The sequence below is a fragment of the Drosophila sulfurigaster genome, chromosome 3, assembly GCF_023558435.1.
Source record: "Drosophila sulfurigaster albostrigata strain 15112-1811.04 chromosome 3, ASM2355843v2, whole genome shotgun sequence".
Taxonomy (NCBI): Eukaryota; Metazoa; Arthropoda; class Insecta; order Diptera; family Drosophilidae; genus Drosophila; species Drosophila sulfurigaster.
In genome coordinates, this window is record NC_084883.1 from 10,601,843 (window position 1) to 10,619,257 (window position 17,415).

At 40.6% G+C, this 17,415-nt stretch overlaps 1 protein-coding gene across 22 annotated transcripts in view; it reads left to right on the forward strand.

The window, feature by feature from the left end:
- LOC133840725 (PDZ and LIM domain protein Zasp) overlaps positions 1-17,415 on the forward strand; it is a 69,258-nt gene that overhangs the window by 40,894 nt on the left and 10,949 nt on the right. For 8 of the 22 annotated variants that reach the window (XM_062272722.1, XM_062272723.1, XM_062272721.1 and 5 more), the window contains 9 exons: positions 4,946-5,097; positions 5,164-5,320; positions 6,227-6,363; positions 7,063-7,157; positions 8,638-9,043; positions 9,645-9,839; positions 11,306-11,411; positions 15,177-15,539; positions 15,682-15,847. In XM_062272722.1, coding sequence (XP_062128706.1) covers positions 4,946-5,097; positions 5,164-5,320; positions 6,227-6,363; positions 7,063-7,157; positions 8,638-9,043; positions 9,645-9,839; positions 11,306-11,411; positions 15,177-15,539; positions 15,682-15,847 — 1,777 coding nt within the window. Of the gene's footprint in view, positions 1-4,945; positions 5,098-5,163; positions 5,321-6,226; positions 6,364-7,062; positions 7,158-7,623; positions 7,723-7,994; positions 8,293-8,637; positions 9,044-9,644; positions 9,840-11,305; positions 11,412-13,603; positions 13,806-15,176; positions 15,540-15,681; positions 15,848-16,369; positions 16,580-17,415 lie in introns of those variants that run through there. The other 14 variants (XM_062272726.1, XM_062272742.1, XM_062272741.1 and 11 more) reach the window with 9 other exon arrangements.

Here is a 17,415-nt window from a genome sequence, read left to right on the forward strand (position 1 = left end):
GCGAAGCGCTGAAGAGCGCTGTTGGTGCATGGGGCGTATGAGTGATGGCCATGCATATTCATATACATTGAGATTCATTGTATTTGTTGTGCTGCATTTCCGCAGTATTTTCTACGAGTTCCTTTTTATTCGTGGCGCGGAAGAACTCTTGAGCGTTGTTCGTTCTACTTACCGAGCATTTCGCATTTGTTTGCTGACTATTCGGTATTTGCTTTCAGTTTTCTGTTTTCTGTTTTTTATGGCAGCAACTAAAGCGGGTGGGCAGAGCAGAGCAGCAGCAACATCGACTAAAGAAAGATAAACAATGTGAGAGCGGATGAGTAAAATGTTGTTTGGCAAGTGGAGTTAGTGGTTCGCTCATGTTGTGTGTGCGTTGCCTTTAAACTGATTTATTTTCAATTAAACAACTTCATAACTTGGCCAACAACTTGCCAACAACTTGCTCGCCCTTGGCCATAGCTCTCTCTCTCTCTGTGTATCTATCTCTGTCTTTGTCTCTGGAGGATAGGCTTTCTGCCCTTTGTTTGGGCTACATTTACGCCACAAATTCAATTTATTTTAGATACACCTAATCCACAAAAGCAAACTTGATTTATCAACATAAATATTTTGCATACTACACACACTATGTATGTGTGTGTTCGTGCAAGTGTGTGTGTGTGTGTGTGGTTTTCTGGCAGCAAAATGTGCGTGCATCTCTTTCTATTGAGTGCATAGTTTATGCCACTTGGCTTGGCTTTTGTTCTACCTTGTTGCAAGCAAAACAGCCGAAGAGTGTTAAAGGATATGTTCGAATTAGGCAAGTGTCTGATATGCTCAACAACAATGGGCGTGTCCTTTTGGCCATAGATTAAGTTAGCACAGCAGAGTGCATCCGATAGTTGCTGTTGTTGTTATTACTGTTGTTGTTGCTGTTAATGCTAACTGAAATTCAATTTGAATGCACTTGAATGCATTTGAGCCCAGTTCTTAGTTGACTTGATTACGAGCGTTTCGGTCAGCCCATTAAAATTAATTTGCTGTATGGATTTACGAGTGGAGATCGTCCTCCTTCCTCGTCTTCGTCGAGTGTCTGGCAAATAAGTGGAGCACTTCAAATGCCACAGAATGAAATTTCTGGCTGACATGTGACAGAAGAAATGCGCATATTTTTAAGGCAAACTTAAGTACGAATATTGCAGTAAATTTAAGCGAATATTTACATGTAATTTCAACAATGTTAAATACGATGCGAAAATGCATTTAAAATTGTTTTTACAACATTCACTGGACGAGTGTGCTTCATACTTATCAGCAGCTGTAGTTGTAGTTGGAGTTAGAGCTGGAGCTGGAGCTGGACTCGCAGCTGACAGCTTGGGGAGTCGCTGTTGGCCAGCATAAATCATCATTTGTCCCCAACGTTGTAATGTGCTTGGTGGCCACATTAATGTCCTGGTGCTGGTCTCCAGATGGAGCAGCTGCAAATGCGAAATGCGAGACTGCAGTGGGACACAACTAAAAGTAATGCTCGACATGTTTTTGGGCCAAGTTTTATATGGTAATTCAGTTGTCCTACACATTCAGTTGTTGCAAGATTTTCAAAGCATTGCATTGCAAACAACAAACACACAAACTCGAATGTTCCATGCTTCACCGCGAACACATTCATAAGTCATTCAAAGCAAATGCCTTGTCAATTGGCGGCCAGCCACAAATGCTATAAAGCTGACAAATGTCTAACAAGCGCCCCACTGAATGGAACAGAACACTATAGACACAGACAGAGACACAGACGCAGACACAGATACAGATACAGGCACAGATTGAGAGGCAGACACAGACACAGATAGAGTTCGACCAGACAAACGGGCAAACATTGGGGCCGAGCATTGCGGGCGAATCATGTTGATCGCAGGTACTCATAAAACTGTCCAAATGTCAATATTCCAATGCCACATACTCCCCATTGGATTTATACATACACTCACACACACACACGTATACACACCCGACACACTTCTGTGACAATTTGCCAATAAATAGCAAAAAACTGCAGAACGTTAAGAGTTTCACGTTGAAAATACCCTATTAAAATTTACAAATGTATGTAACAGGCATAAGGAGTCTTCTTCTACCTTATATTTGATATATATTCTTGATCAGCGTCCAAAGATAATGATATAGCCATATCCATCTGTCAGTCTTTCCGTATGAACACCTAGATCTCAGAGACTATAAAAGATATAACTAGATTTTTTTTCGACAGTACTTATCTGGTATATTTTGTATTCTATGATATATTTGATACGTATCACTAAATATACTAAGCAGCATATTTTAGTATTTTTGTGGTATTTTAATTTGGTATATTTTGGGATTAATACCGCACTGTTCAATTTAGAATATGTGGCGAGTACGTTTTACTTATTTAAAAAATATGAATATAAAAATAAAAATAAATAAATAAATAAAAATACACCATCAATATCGTTATCAAGATAAATAAACTTTATAATAAAAAATAAAATTAAATTCCGCCTTTTATCATGCCAAGCCTACTTGTATTTAGTTGCCTAAAATGCCTTTGAATATATATTTCAATTTTTAGACCGATACCTTACTTCGTTAAAAAGTTACAGACGCATTGCTCCTACTTTCTTATATGAGGCTCAGTACATGTCTAGTTTGGCTCATTTTGTCGAATTAAAAAAAAATATAAGTTTAATAAATTTAAAAAAAAAATTATAAAATTTGTTGTAAAAAAATGAATCAGAATTGACTCCAACATAATTGGAAAATGCGTATTTTTTTTTTAAATACATTAAAATGCCTTAAATACCTGGAAATACCTTATGTACCTCATAGTGCAATCTTTAAGCTTCACGGCGCGGACTAGGAATTCATTTTAGACACATGGTTTCATGGTGAAATTTTCTTAGAATTCTTCGTAGATTCCGATTATGGGGGACGATTTTCAGGATTTTTTGGACAGGAACAAATTGACCCGCCCTAATATACAAGCTTTTAGAACACTTAAGCACAAACTGTTCTTTTATTATTATAATGTGTTTATAAATTGTCTTTATTTAAATTATATTATATAAACGAGCGAGGGAAAGAGAGAAATCTTAGAAGACTCCGAATTCTTACGTTGCTTTTTCTTTTACAGTGACGTTTAATATTCAATCGATCTTTCGATAAAGCTTTTCATTATGCTGACTAACATATACATATATATGTTACATTACAGACGCTAACAATGTTATTCTGCATTAAACATTCTAAACTTTGATTTGGTACTTTAAAAATTATAAAATAATTTTTGGATACAACAGTAGTAATTGTTTGATAAATCACAACTGCTCCTCCTTCTGTTTTATAGTAATTTTCTAGGGTATGGCGAAAACTTGTAAGAAATCAATAAGAGCAAAATGTGATATGAGGCCGCATACTTTCATGCTGTTCTGGCTGTAGCATTATTTGTCGCCTCGGCCCGACCAATTTCAATTTTCGACAGTCGACAAGTACAACAAGCAGCTTGCAATAAATACAAGAACAAGAACAACATGTTACAAGAAAATGAACATGTCAATAGCAACAACGATTCCAACGAGAGCACGCGCGATTTTACTTGAACATTTTTGCGGCTGTCGTTTGGTCGCTTGGCTGATTTTGGTTCAGGTTCGAGTTCGAGTCTGGATCCTTTTAAAGGGGAAAGGGGGAGTGAGATGGGGTTCGTTTGGGGTTCAGGTTTTTGGCTTTGGTTTTTTCGGGGCGCCACATTTTTAGCAACTTTGTAAATATTACAAAATTTAGGTGTCTCGCTTGGCGAGCACGCCAATGAAATATTTATGCAGGCCTCAATACGGACAGAATGTTGTATGTGTATGTGTGTGAGTTTGTTTTTGCAAAGCGTCGCCGTTTTGTGTAAATATAAACCGGCCGCAGTCGACAACTGGCAACTGGCAGGCGACAGACGGACAGACAGACAGACAGACAGACGGAGGGTGATGAGGAGGCGATGAGATGGGAGGGAAGTCGACTGGCAGTCTGATAAACAGACAATTTGCCAAAGTGGATACGTGCAACGCGCGTATAATTTTGGTGGAAAGGACGCACACCTGAGCTCTGAGGTATGAGTCACGCGGCATGTGGCAGTGGCATGTGGCACGCGGCACACGACACGAGCCTAGACAGGCAGCGGGCAAGTGCAACAGGAGCTGCTGCTTCGTGTTTGCGGTTCAACATTTGAGTAAAGTGAGATTTAAATTGTTTAGTTTGCCTAGAGTTTAGGGCAAACTTTGTAAGAAATTGAATTTAAGAAATTTAAAAGATTTCTTCAAATTTAAATTCACAATCCGATTACAGCTGGCAAGAAATGCAAGTTCCTTGTTCTCGAATGATTATTGGCAAAACATTTATTTATTTACTTTGTGTTTTATATCTGTCTAATCGCAAATTATGTTGGCTTAGCAACATTCCCCTTTTTTCCCTTCCCTCTTCTCGTTGCACTGGTTTTTTTTTATGCACAACCGAATGCAGCGTCTGTTGGAACTTTTACGATTTTAATCGTCGAAAAATTTATGGCTTTTTGCGCGAACAATTTCCCAGCAGACGAGGCTGCAAAATAAATAAATGAAAACGAAGCAAATAAACAAAATACACACCAAAAAACAACGCCTATAAACTAAACTTGGCCGTTAGCGGGTGAACAAAAAAAAAAACGTGGTTGAAATGCGGCCACTGGATGCGGATGCGGAATGAGATTGGGTCTTCATAATTCTTGCAGACTGCACATAATAAATTCATTTACTTTGGCTTTGACTGTTCGGCTTTGTTAGCTTTGTTAGCAGTTTGGCCATTTTTCGGTGCAGCTGCAAATTGGCAACTTTAAGCTACTAAAAATAAGAAAAGGCAACAGTTATTATTCAATTTCATTAACTTTGTTGTTTCTTCTTTTTTGCAGGTCAATGCGGGCAGTCTCTCCGAGCAGGCTGGCCTCCAGCCCGGTGATGCTGTCATCAAGATCAACGACGTGGATGTCTTCAATTTTCGTCACAAGGATGCCCAGGACGTTGTGGTGCGCTCTGGCAATAACTTTGTCATCACAGTGCAGCGGTAAGTTTAGCTCAATTGTCTAACAACAACAGACTCCATTATCTCTCTCTGTCTTTTGCTACTTAGTGGCGGTTCCACCTGGCGTCCACATGTGACGCCCACTGGCAATGTGCCTCAGGCTAACTCACCCTATTTGCAGACAGTGACGAAAACTTCTCTGGCTCACCATCAACCGGAAAGCCAGCACATTGGCTGTGGCTACAACAACTCGGCGCGTCCATTTGTAAGTTCACTAATTTGAAATCACAGACACACACAAAAGCACGCACACACACGCACGCAGAGAGTTGGACTGGCTGAAAGTGTAGCATACATTTGCGGGCAGCTGCAATCATTTATAAAATTCATAAACTCTCGACTGGTTGACCAAAACTTAAAATGTTGAAAATTTGAGTGAACCTTTTACCAGCTAGCAGCATTAGTGACTCTTCTCTTCCCTCACTTCCCTCATTGTGGCAACAACTGACGTGCTGATGACCAATGATGTTGATAGTTAGTCTCCTGGGAAAATAGCTGGAGCAGCTCTGGTGACACCATCTGCACTCAGATATGTGTAGGTGTGTGTATGTATAGGTTTTATTGTTGTTGTCTGTTGCTATTCACATTCATTCATTTCATTCGTGCAGCGGAATGGGGCAGAAACTTGTCTGTTTTCTATGAGTTGACAACATTTGCATTTATACGATGTCTGTCCGTCTGTCCGCCCATCTGCCAGTCTCACTGTTTGTGCGTAGTTTTGAAAAGTGTCAGAATGAGTAATGAATATGAGTGCTAGGATTATTTGCTGGCAAGAATTAATGTGCAAAAGGGCTCACAACACAAATACCCAAAATACACTCCACACACACACAAGCTCACATGTGTGTGCCATGCATAATAATATCAATGTCTCTTCTATGCCTGTGTGCGTGTGATATGAATACATTTGCGTACATTTTATTGTTATGAATTTGTATAATAATAATAATAATGATGCGACAAGGCAGACGAAACGAGCCCAAACTCAACTCACACACAGCAGAAATTGATTTTGCCTGAATCTTCTTGGCCACATTTTGCTATTTCTATTTTCATGTTTCCCGTTTATTTTCATATCTGTCACTGTTTACTCTCTATTCAACACCTACAGGCCAACGGCGGCGGCGATGGCGGCGTGAAGAGCATCGTCAATAAACAATACAACACCCCGGTTGGCATTTACAGCGACGAATCCATTGCGGAAACACTTTCCGCCCAAGCTGAGGTTCTGGCTGGCGGTGTGCTCGGGTAAGTAATCCTCCAATTTCTTTGCTTAACGAATCCTAGATACTCTCATGGCTGATTTATCAAATGATCCGTTTGCAAAACAAAAACAACAGAGAAACATACATAAGTCAAGTGGCTGTTTGTTTACTGCGTCCTTGTGCCAGTTGCAAAACTCATTTTTAAAGTTGTAATGCTCCACAAAAGAATGTGGCAACAAATGTCTGCCGCAGTCGTGACAAGCGAATGCCACAGAAACTTTTACTTTAAAATGTGTATGTTTTGCTTCTGTGTCTGCAACGTTTCTTCTTTTATGCCTAGCAAAAACATGGTGGAAAAAAAGGAAAATAAAGGGAAACGAAAGGACTGGCAGCCACCGCACGAACGACCGCAGGGCCGTCTAAGCGTCTAAAGCTGAGTGCAATTCCGCCAAATGATAGCGCGGGTCGAGCCTGTGTTCTCAGTGTTTTGCCAGTTGTTGAGTTTTTTAGCAAACGTACGCGTGGGACTTGCACTTAATTTCTTTAGGGGGATCTTGTTTTCCTCGCAACGTATGCGCAACAATGTTTGCCGCACTCATTTTTCACAGCATACTTTTGCGCGCCGTGCGCTTTGTGCGCTCGCATCCTAAAAGTATGCAACGAAAAAGTGTGTTAACTACTAAATTGGACGCTGTCTTGCCTTTATCTAATTCCCCTTCGTCCCTTTGCTTTGCCTTTGCAGTGTTAACTTCAAGAAGAACGAGAAGGAATACCAGGCCGACCGCTCGGAGGTGCTGAAGTTCTTGCGCGAGGAGGAGACTGGACAGTCGACACCAGGTAAAGCTGCCAACTATGAGCTGGCCCGCCTGCTCCTCATACTCAATGGGGGCGTCAATCCATTTGCCAGCGACAATTTGGCTGATTAGTTAGCGAACAGGTCAACACACATGGGTTCCTGGGCTAGGTGTAATATTACGCATACGCAGTGTGCGCTGTAGAGCAAGGCAGAATGCCAAAACAAAGCTCGCTGAGCTCTTTTGCGTCTTTTGACCTCTGTTTTAAAAATAGACAACCTTATTACAGCAGCGAGTTTTTTAAAACACAAGCTAGAGACCTTGAAACGAGCAGTTTATGTCTTTTTTTTATTACGAGTAGCATATGGGAAATATATATTGAGAACAAGCCCTTAACATCATGTTTTTATTATTTGTGCCTAATTTGTATTAATATTTATTTACATTTTTTTTGTATATTTTGTATTTTTGTTTTATTTTCGATTTTCGATTTTCTGTTCAACGCTTAGACAAAAACAAAGACAAAGAAATGGACTTTCGTTTTCTCTACGTCAAAACAAAATTCTAAACACAAAAAACTTGCACATGTTTTCCAATCATTTGTTTATTATTTTCCATCATCGATAGATTAAGAAATATGTTTAGTTAGTTCAATTTCGAATTAAGGCTTTATAAGTGAGTGTGTGTTTGCAAAAAAATAGATTTGAATGAGACTGTTGAGTGTAATTGAAATGGATTTCATATTGAAAATTTGAGTTCTCTGTTTGCCTGCGATTCATTTACTCTCTATGTCTAACTCATGTTTGTTGTTTCAACTCTTTTTTCACACACCGACACAACCAAAACCAAAAAATGGCTGCTCATCAAACACTGTTAAAAGCATTCAACAACAACAACAACTATGAGCATGATGCACCTCAGCAACAGCAAGAGCAATATCATCAACAGCAGCAACACCAATACCAACAACAACAACAACACCAATACCAACAACAACAACAACACCAGCATCAACACCAACATCAACACCAACACCAACACTATCCTCAACAACAATTGAGTAACAACAACGGCGCAACTCGTCACGTTAGTGCACCAGTCAATACACCAAAGCCCCCAAGCACCGGCGGACTTCCAACTGGTCAAAACATTTGCACTGAATGCGAGCGTCTCATTACGTAAGTGGGCCAAACAAAGTCAGAAATTTGCATTTGTGTATGCGCATCCATAACACTAACAATAACATTAACTCTAACACTAACATTAGCAGTAACATTAACATTAGCGCTAACATTTGCATTCACATTAACAGTAAATGTAATTGTAAAAGTTGTCATTAACATTAACTGTCGCAGATTTAAAGTGCTGACCACTCGCGAAATTGGGTATTCAATGAAGCAGATTTTGAGGCAGGGCTACAGCTAGTGGGGTGTTCTGAGCCAGGGCTACACAAACCTCTGTCAAAGGCCTGTTCTTTTTTTGTTGTAAACTGATTGAACTTTTGTGCTGCTGTCAACAACAAGAACCGCACAGCCCGGCCAATTTCTACTGGACACAGAGCCATGCGATTGGCGGCAACGAGCGACGCACGCCGCTGCCCCACAGCCAGTTCCAGTCGCCGGCGCCGCCCAGTGGACGACAGGGAGAGGAGTGCATCGGCACCAATTTGCAGCAAAATACGTTGGCACCGGCGGCAACTCATCGGCCCAGTCTGCCTGTTGCCAAGCCCCAGCAGCAGCAGCAGCAAGAGGAGGCTGAGCAGCAGCCCGATCCGCGCAACATTGTTATGCCCATATGCCCGGCGTTGCAGGGACCCGACTACAAGGCGGATATAGATGCGGCAGCAGCAGCATCCAGCAATGCCGATGGTGTGCGCACATTGTCCGCCAGCGGACATCCGGCATGTCAATTGTGCGGCGTGGGCATTGTGTAAGGATTTGTTCCATGTTCAATGATAATTCATGCTCGTCTGCTCCTCTCTCCGTGTGTGTGTGTGTGGGGGTCTCTGTGTGTGCACGCATTTTAATTTGCTTTTATTTCGAAGTCAATTGTTTAAATTTATGCAGTCCACACACATTATTATGCAGACGCCTCCAACACCTGTGTCTGCATCTGCGTCTGCGTCTGCGCCCCCGCTCCATTTGCTGTCATCCAGGTGGATGCATCACGGGAATATCATCATCATTTGTATTAATTTGTATGCCAATTTAATTGGCTGCCATTGACGACTCATGAGCTTAATTCGATAATGCATTATAGCTTTTTACATATTGTATTTTATTTGATATTAAGCATATTTATCTCATTTATTTAGCACTGACTAACGCCACCAGCTTTAACTTGATCAAACTAACTGTCATAATTAAACGACTTTAATGTCATCGCCATCATCGTGTATACACACAATGCAAAAAGCTTTTCAAATTAATGATAAAAATGAAAAATTTTAAAATTCATAAAATTTTTGAAGAGCTTTTCCCCTTTTCCCGATTCTATTGATTAATTTGTGCATTTCAATCTTAATTCTTAGCGGTGTGTTTGTGCGCATCAAGGACAAGAACCTGCACGTGGAGTGCTTCAAGTGCGCCACTTGTGGCACATCCCTGAAGAACCAGGGCTACTACAACTTCAACAACAAGCTCTACTGCGACATCCACGCCAAGCAGGCTGCTCTTCAGCATCCACCAGCTGGCACCGAGGGCTATGTTCCAGTGCCAATTAAGCCGTAAGTTCATCTAACTAAAAGTACCAAAAACACAAATTATTGGGCGGAAAGTTATACTCTGTTTAGGATGGGATGTATCATTCAAAATTTCTGTAGAATCTTCCCCCCGCATTAATCCATAAACAGTACAAGTAGGAGGCATAAGAAAATATTTAATGAAAATTGTCAAGACAATCAATTAGATCAAGGATGCGTATTTTGATGCAAAACGATGAAAAGTAGAGTCAATTAATGAATTATTAATACAATTTATAAAACTTTTACTTTTTAAGTGCCTTCAGCGTCGCAAAATTTATTTAGCTGTTCAACTTCGAATTATTTGCTCTTTCGCCTTTGATATTATACCTCTTCCTACAAGACTTTGTATACTTTTCCACCCCTAAAAAAACTGTGCACGTGATGCGACTTTGGTGTAAACACTTGCATCATAGAACCGCATCATCGAAGCAGATGCATTTGGTGTAAATAGGATATTAGCCTGTTTATCAATGTAAAGTTGATTAATTTGATAACTTTAGATTATCTAATATGTAGGATAATTTAAAATATACATATGTAATAGTAGAGTCTGATTAAACTGATACTGATTAAATAATACTGCTTCCTGCTTACGACAGAATTCGTTATGGCTGATTCTTCTACTGTTCTACTATAAACTAGTGATTATACCGATAGTATGTATCGACTAGCCTCTACCTCTTTTACATTTATGACATTTATTTGCTGACGATTGGTAATATTTTTGACGTTTTCCTGGCAGTTTTAAGGCCAATTGGTCAGACCAAGAAAAAGCGTAAATGAATATGAATGCAACACGAATACGTATATGATTGCATATGAATATGAAAATGCAATATAAATAAATGCATATTTTTGGATATGCCAAAACACGTTTGACATTTCGCGGAAAGGGTGCAGGAAGATGTAGTTCCCTTTTCTCCTGTTCCCCTTTCTCTCTGACCAGTTCCCCAGTGCAGATTGAATGGCACTTTTTGCATCTGCTGTGGACACGCAAACTGACAACTGATTGCTGACGTGTCAGCGAGACTGCAACAGCCAAATTTTTATTAAATGAAATTGCAGACAAACGGCATACATAAGAGATAGATATATCATATATGTAGCTGGCCAAAGTGTGGTCAACATTTTGTGGGGGTGCAAAAAAGTATTGCATACGCTTGACAGACGAGGAAAATCGAGGAATGCATTTGGCCAATTTGCATTGGAATTTTGTTTCGAAGTTAGCTTTGATTTTAGTCGAATTTCGAATTTTTGGGGCCAAATGAACAAATCGAAACAAATTCGTGCAAATCGCCCAAATCGCACTTAATTAAAGGGCTCAACCGTGCAAACATGACTAACAACAGGGCCAAAAAGGTCCAATTAGATTGGGCATTGGCCAATTAAATTGCACTTCAATATTTGCTAATCAATATTATTGCAATTTTTGAATGTACTTTCCACAGCAACACCAAGCTGAGTGCCAGCACCATTTCATCGGCCTTGAACTCTCATGGCTATGGCCAAAACAATGGCTACTCCAATGGCAACTCTACTCCAACTCCGGCGCCGGTAAGTTTCCCCCTCTCTCCACTTACGATTTTTTAACTGTTTTCTGTGCTTTTGCCGTGCTAAAAACAATCTTGTCTGACACACACACACAAACACAAACACACACGAACACAGAAGTGCACAAAGTAAATGGCTTGAGTCAAGTATGAAATGAGATGAAGAAAAGAGGAGAAAAACAAGCAACCCAACAAAATTGGGTAAACCCCTCGCTATATAAAGATGCGCACCTGAAGATGCGCCCCCAGTTCGTCCCCTCCTCTCCAACCCTTTGCTCTTCATGTTTTTACAATCAATTTTATCATATTGCTGGCAAAATGTTTGCATAAATTTCATAGCAAAATTCGCTTGCGGCAGACATCCATATGCTAAAATGCTAAAAATCATCTGGCCAAAAGAAAAATGCAATGTAATGCAGAAACTTTCAAGGCAAGCAAAGAACGCAACAGAAAACACAAGACAGAACAGAATAGAAAAAATGAAAAAAAAAACCGAAAAAAATGAAGAAAAATGTTAAGAAAAACGAAAATGAACTTTAAACATTTTACAGCCCGAAACAGAGACAGAGACAGCGACAGCGACTTTTCTTTTTCCTTGGTTACTTTTCTCATTTTGGCCAAAAGCGATAAAAACGACAAAATGTTAAACTTTATGCATTTGTGTGTTATTGTTCTTTTCTCACTTCTGACACACTTCTGTGTGTGTGTGTGTGTGTTTGTGTATGTGTGTGTTGTTTTTGTGTATACATTATGTGTGTGTGATTGTGTTTTAGTTTCATTGTTTCTTATATGCCTGCAATTATTGTTATTTTGCTTACTGTTTTTACTATTGTTATTTACATTTTGTTGATGTGCAGCAGTCTCTGAAATATTTTCCATTCAAATCAAATTGTGGCGAAAATTGAGCAATGCATTCTAGTTTTCTTTCAACTCAATTAGAGACTTCAAAATTTAGTTACAAACTGATGAGGAAAACTTAGTTTGCAAATGCATTCAATAAAGTTATATTTATTCGGCTGAAAGGATCTTAAATTATCAAAACGTTGGTTTCAGTTGCTTTACTTAATAAGCATTAATTACGACTCTTCAGTTTTTAGTACATCTTTTTTTTTTCCTTAATTGTGGTTAACATATCTAAAAATATAATTTAATATTATCAGTAATTTTTAACGTAGGACAACTATTTAAATCTTCAACACTTGTTAAATTTCTTATTATTAGAAATAGTCAGTATTTTGGACAAAGTAATGCAATGTGTTATTACAATTAATTCTTAGCCACTTTACTCAATTTGTTAAATTACTTTTTATATCAAGCTCTAAGCTGATATGAATCAGATTGAGTTAAATTAAATCTTTACAGCTTTTCGAATTTTATGTTCTATAAATTAAGCAACGTTTTAATGCATTTAAAAGTCACTTCACTTCGTTTATTGATTATATTATTATATATGTATTTATTAAACACTAGGGTTATTAAAGTAATATTGAGTGTTAATTTGTTTATTTAGTTTTATTTGAAATCAAATAAAATCAAACTCATTCATTAGATAGCAATGATCTGTGAATGATCCACAGTGCCTAATGCCAGATTTAACATTTCTTACACAATTTCTTAATAGTTGCAGTTAGAATTGTCTAGTTTGGTGCCAGACTTGCCAAAGTGGCACGGCAACAATCACAAGAGTATTCAAAATCGAAATTAGGGCTGTGATTCTCGCCCACGAAACGATGTGTTTTTATAAATAGCCAGCCAAGTAAATGCGGCTGCAGTAATTTTGAGCATTTGAGGGTTCATCTTAAGTATTTATCGCACTTGGCTGCCCCAACAGCAACAGCAACAGCAACAACAACAGCAACTGTCGCTGTGTTGTGTTGTGTTGTGGGATTGTCGATTGGCAAACAGCAAATTGCCAGTTGCAATTGCAGCCAAAGTTGTTCGAGAGGTTTTTTCTTTTCTTTTTTATTTATTTATTTTGTTTTTTTTTTCGTTTTTTTTTTCTTTTGTATATTTTTCTGGCTGCGGCCAGCGCATTTCTATGAAATGTGCAATGGCTGCTGAATTGCTAAATGGCTAAATGCTAAATATACTTGTTGTGTGTGTGTTTTGTTTTTGTACTAGGGCTATAAAAAACACACAGCTGCAAAACAGTCGAGAGACACACACCGCAGTGGAATCTTTTTGGCGAATTTACGTTCAGTTTACGACTTCGACTCGTGTCCGCGGCACGCAGCCATCGCGGATTCGCCACTGCGAATTGCAGTCAAAAATTCGCTCAGTTTTTAGTTCAAAAAATCAGTTTTCGACAGAAAAAGTGAAGAAAAATATCGAAGAAAAACTCCTTAGACGAAAGGAGTTAAAGGAGTTTGCTTAAAGTGTCTGTTAATAAAAGTTTGAAGTTCGTTTGCAAATCGATAATTCGAAACTTGTGCGATTTAAAGTGTTGCATAATCTTTGCCTATCAATTGGATTACTCTGCGGATTAAATTACACTTTTTTTTCGACTCTAGTGGGGGAGGGAAAAGAGCTAACTTTAGCTGAAGAATTGACCTTGACCTATTAGCTATTTTTAGTGCAATTGCATTGCATTGCATTGCATTGCTCATACGCCACATGGGTTGTCACTTGACTTGCGAAACTTGAACACATTTTAAAGCCACACACACTCACACACAAATTTTATACAGCACGCACAGAGACTCGCACATTTTGCTCTGCATTTTAATTAACTGCCTTTATTAACTGTGCATCAATTTACATGCCTCCTGCATCCGCAACGCATCATCCTCCTCCTGTTTGTTGTTGTTGTTCACGTGCGTGACGCTCGCCTTCGATCCAAACTGCTCGCACTCGCCCTGCCCTGCCCTGCCCATTAACACGCGTTCGTGTATTAACACATTAGTCCGAGCCAATGCCAATGCCAATGCCTGATCCAGCAGAAGAAGAGCCCGAGAGCAGCAACTGCAGCAATGTTGTTGAGCTGCCTTTGCCGCCGCCACCGTCGCCCACGCAGCTGTTGCAATACGAGACCGAGGAGCTGCTGCTGTTGCCCCAAAACCAGACACAAGCCTCGACCTCAACCTCAGCTACAGCCACAGTCATAGCCACAGCCACAGCCTCTGTCCCACAGCAGCAACAGCAGCAACAGGCCAGCAGCAAACATACACGCACAAACAGCAGCCTCTCATCAATTTCGAGCGGCTCCTCGTCGTCCTCTTCGGGGGTGGGCGGCAGCACAGCGTTGAGTCCCAGCCTGGTGGCATCGAGTGCATCCACATTATCCCTGGACATGGAACAACATTCGCCGATGCACTCGCGGCAAACGTCTGGCTCCTGCACATCGCTCGATGTGGGCGTTGCCCCGACTCAGGTTGATAATTATACAATGCTGGCAGCAACATCGTGCATCGGCAACGCGCCGCCAACACCGCCACCGCCGCCACCACCGCCAACATCGACGGCAACATTGAGAGGTGCACAGAATGAGAATGACATGAACACGCAGAATAAGAACCATAATGCGTATAATCAACTGCTGAAGCAGTATGCGCATAAGCTTCAGCACCAACAACCCCTCCAAAACACCAGCCACATCAACATCAACAACAACAACAACACAACAAACAGACACAACAACACGGCCAAGCCATTTGCAACAACAACATCAACAACAACAACTACAACACCAGCAAGCACAGTGCAGCAGCAGCCTCATGTGGCCGCGTTGACGGCAACACTTGCTAATCAATTGAAATTTAATTCACATCAGGCACAAGCAACAGCAATAGCAACGCCACCAGCAGCAGCAGCAGCAGCAGCATCAACAATAACAGCAACAGCAACTGCAGCAGCAGCAGCAACAGTAGTTGATAGCATTAACCAAGCTCAGGCACAGTCAGAAATAATGTCAGCCAACGTGGCGGATGAGCAATCATCGTCAGCCATTTATGGTCAAATCAACAACAACTATAACATCAGCGGGGACAACGCTGCGTATACGCTTCCGGCCCAGCAGGCATCAGTGAACGTCTCATCAGCTGGCGCTGATCAGCCTTTCGAGTATGTCACCTTGACCGGAAACGTGATACGCAGCGTTCAGCCACCTGGTAAGGGCGTCGGCGCCAACTATCGGGTAAGTAGTTAACCATAATCCGCATGCTGCATAGCTGCCTGCCAAGCTCAAGCCTGATTTGTTCATTCATGTTGCAGAGAACATTGCGTGTGTGTTGCAGTTAATCGTTAATCGTTGCGTTCTCTCTCTCTTCTCTCCTCAGGTTAACCAGGGCTACGCTCGTCCCTATGGCGCCTCTCAGCCACCAGCGGCAGCGCCCAAGTCACCGGTGCCGGTCTCGTATCCACCACAGCAGCAGCAACAATCGCCGCGCCCCAATGCTGGCAACGCTTATGCCACATTGCCGCGCTCCAATGTTGGCCAACAAGGTAAGACGGCTGCTGACGATGAGTATCTGTCTCTGTCAGAAGGTGAATGGGTTTAGTCCACCAAAAAAGGAAAAAGAACAGAACAGCGCAGACACAGATACTGAAACAGCAACAAATTACTACTACTACTACTACTACTATTGATACTTACTTACAAATACTTAAATGAGATGAGGGAGCGTGACATTCTGCAAGTTTAGCTGTCGTTTTGAGTGGGAGAAAGGGGACAAAGTCCACTCTAGTATTAAATGATATACTACTTGATCTGTTTTTGTTAAGTTAAAAAGAACAGTGTTTTTTATTCTAATAAATTTGCATATAATTTAAAGACCGATTAACTAACAAACAACAACTCTGAAGCAACAACTCTTGTCCGTTTCCCTTGTCTTCCCCCTTTCCCCTTTCCCACAAAAGATATCGACTCCGAAACTTGCCGCTTAAATTAACAACAAACAAAAAAAAAGGGATTAATAATTACTTTGCTGTATATATATCAATGTGTAAATATATGTGTGTGTTTAGGTCGTAATGTGCAAAGGTACAATAGCTTCAACAAACACCAGCAACAACAACAACATTATCACCAACAACAACAGCAACAGCAGCAGCAACAAAAGCAGCAATATAGAAACTCTTACCCACTCGGATCGAGCAATAACTATAATACTCAGTCTCAGTCCTACAACAACAACAACTATAGCACTTACAACAACAACAATAGCTATAACCGAGGTAAAGCTAAAGAAATGCAACAGCAACAACAACAGCAGCAGCTACAGCAGCAACATTTACACACAAGCAATATTACATTCGATTGTTGATTTGATTCGTTAGTGCTTTAAGGTTTTTTCATGGCAACTGCAACTGGTAGCACATGCTGAACGTCAGTTAATCGAGTTAATAACACATGCATAAAAAACAGTAAAACAAATTTCGTTGACAAGTCCAATTGATGATAGGTTGGAAGCATTTTAAATAAGTTACGGGTAGCATATAATGCGGGCAGACGGGAAATTAAAATCGACAGCAAAAGTAAGGGAAATGGTAACAACAGCAGCAATGACAAGCCAATTGTTGTTGCTGCTGCTGCTGTTGCCAGTCGATTGGTTTGCCGCGGGAGGCTAAAAGAGGAGGCAGGTTTTCAATGCCAATGTGATTGCGATTGCGATTGCAATAGCAGTTGCAACATGCAACATGCAGCATGCAGTTGGCAGTGCCACACGCTTCCGGCACATCAGAGATGGCAATGAAAGCCAAACCCGAGACCGGGACCGTGACGGGGACCCAAACATGAAATCCCAATCCCAATTCGAAACCGAAACCAAACCCAAGCAAACGAACGTTGCGTATACGTAATATGCAACGAAACGAAACAATTCATGTACGCACACACAGACACACACACACACACACACAGAGAGGGGAGTTAAATAAATGTTATAAAATGTATTCGGCTCGGTGTTGCAACGTTGCAATCTCTGCGGTCGCCGCACCTGCTGCTCTCCTTTGCTCCTTTGCTGGCTTTAAATGCAAGCCAAATATATGCAGGGGAACCACACACACACACA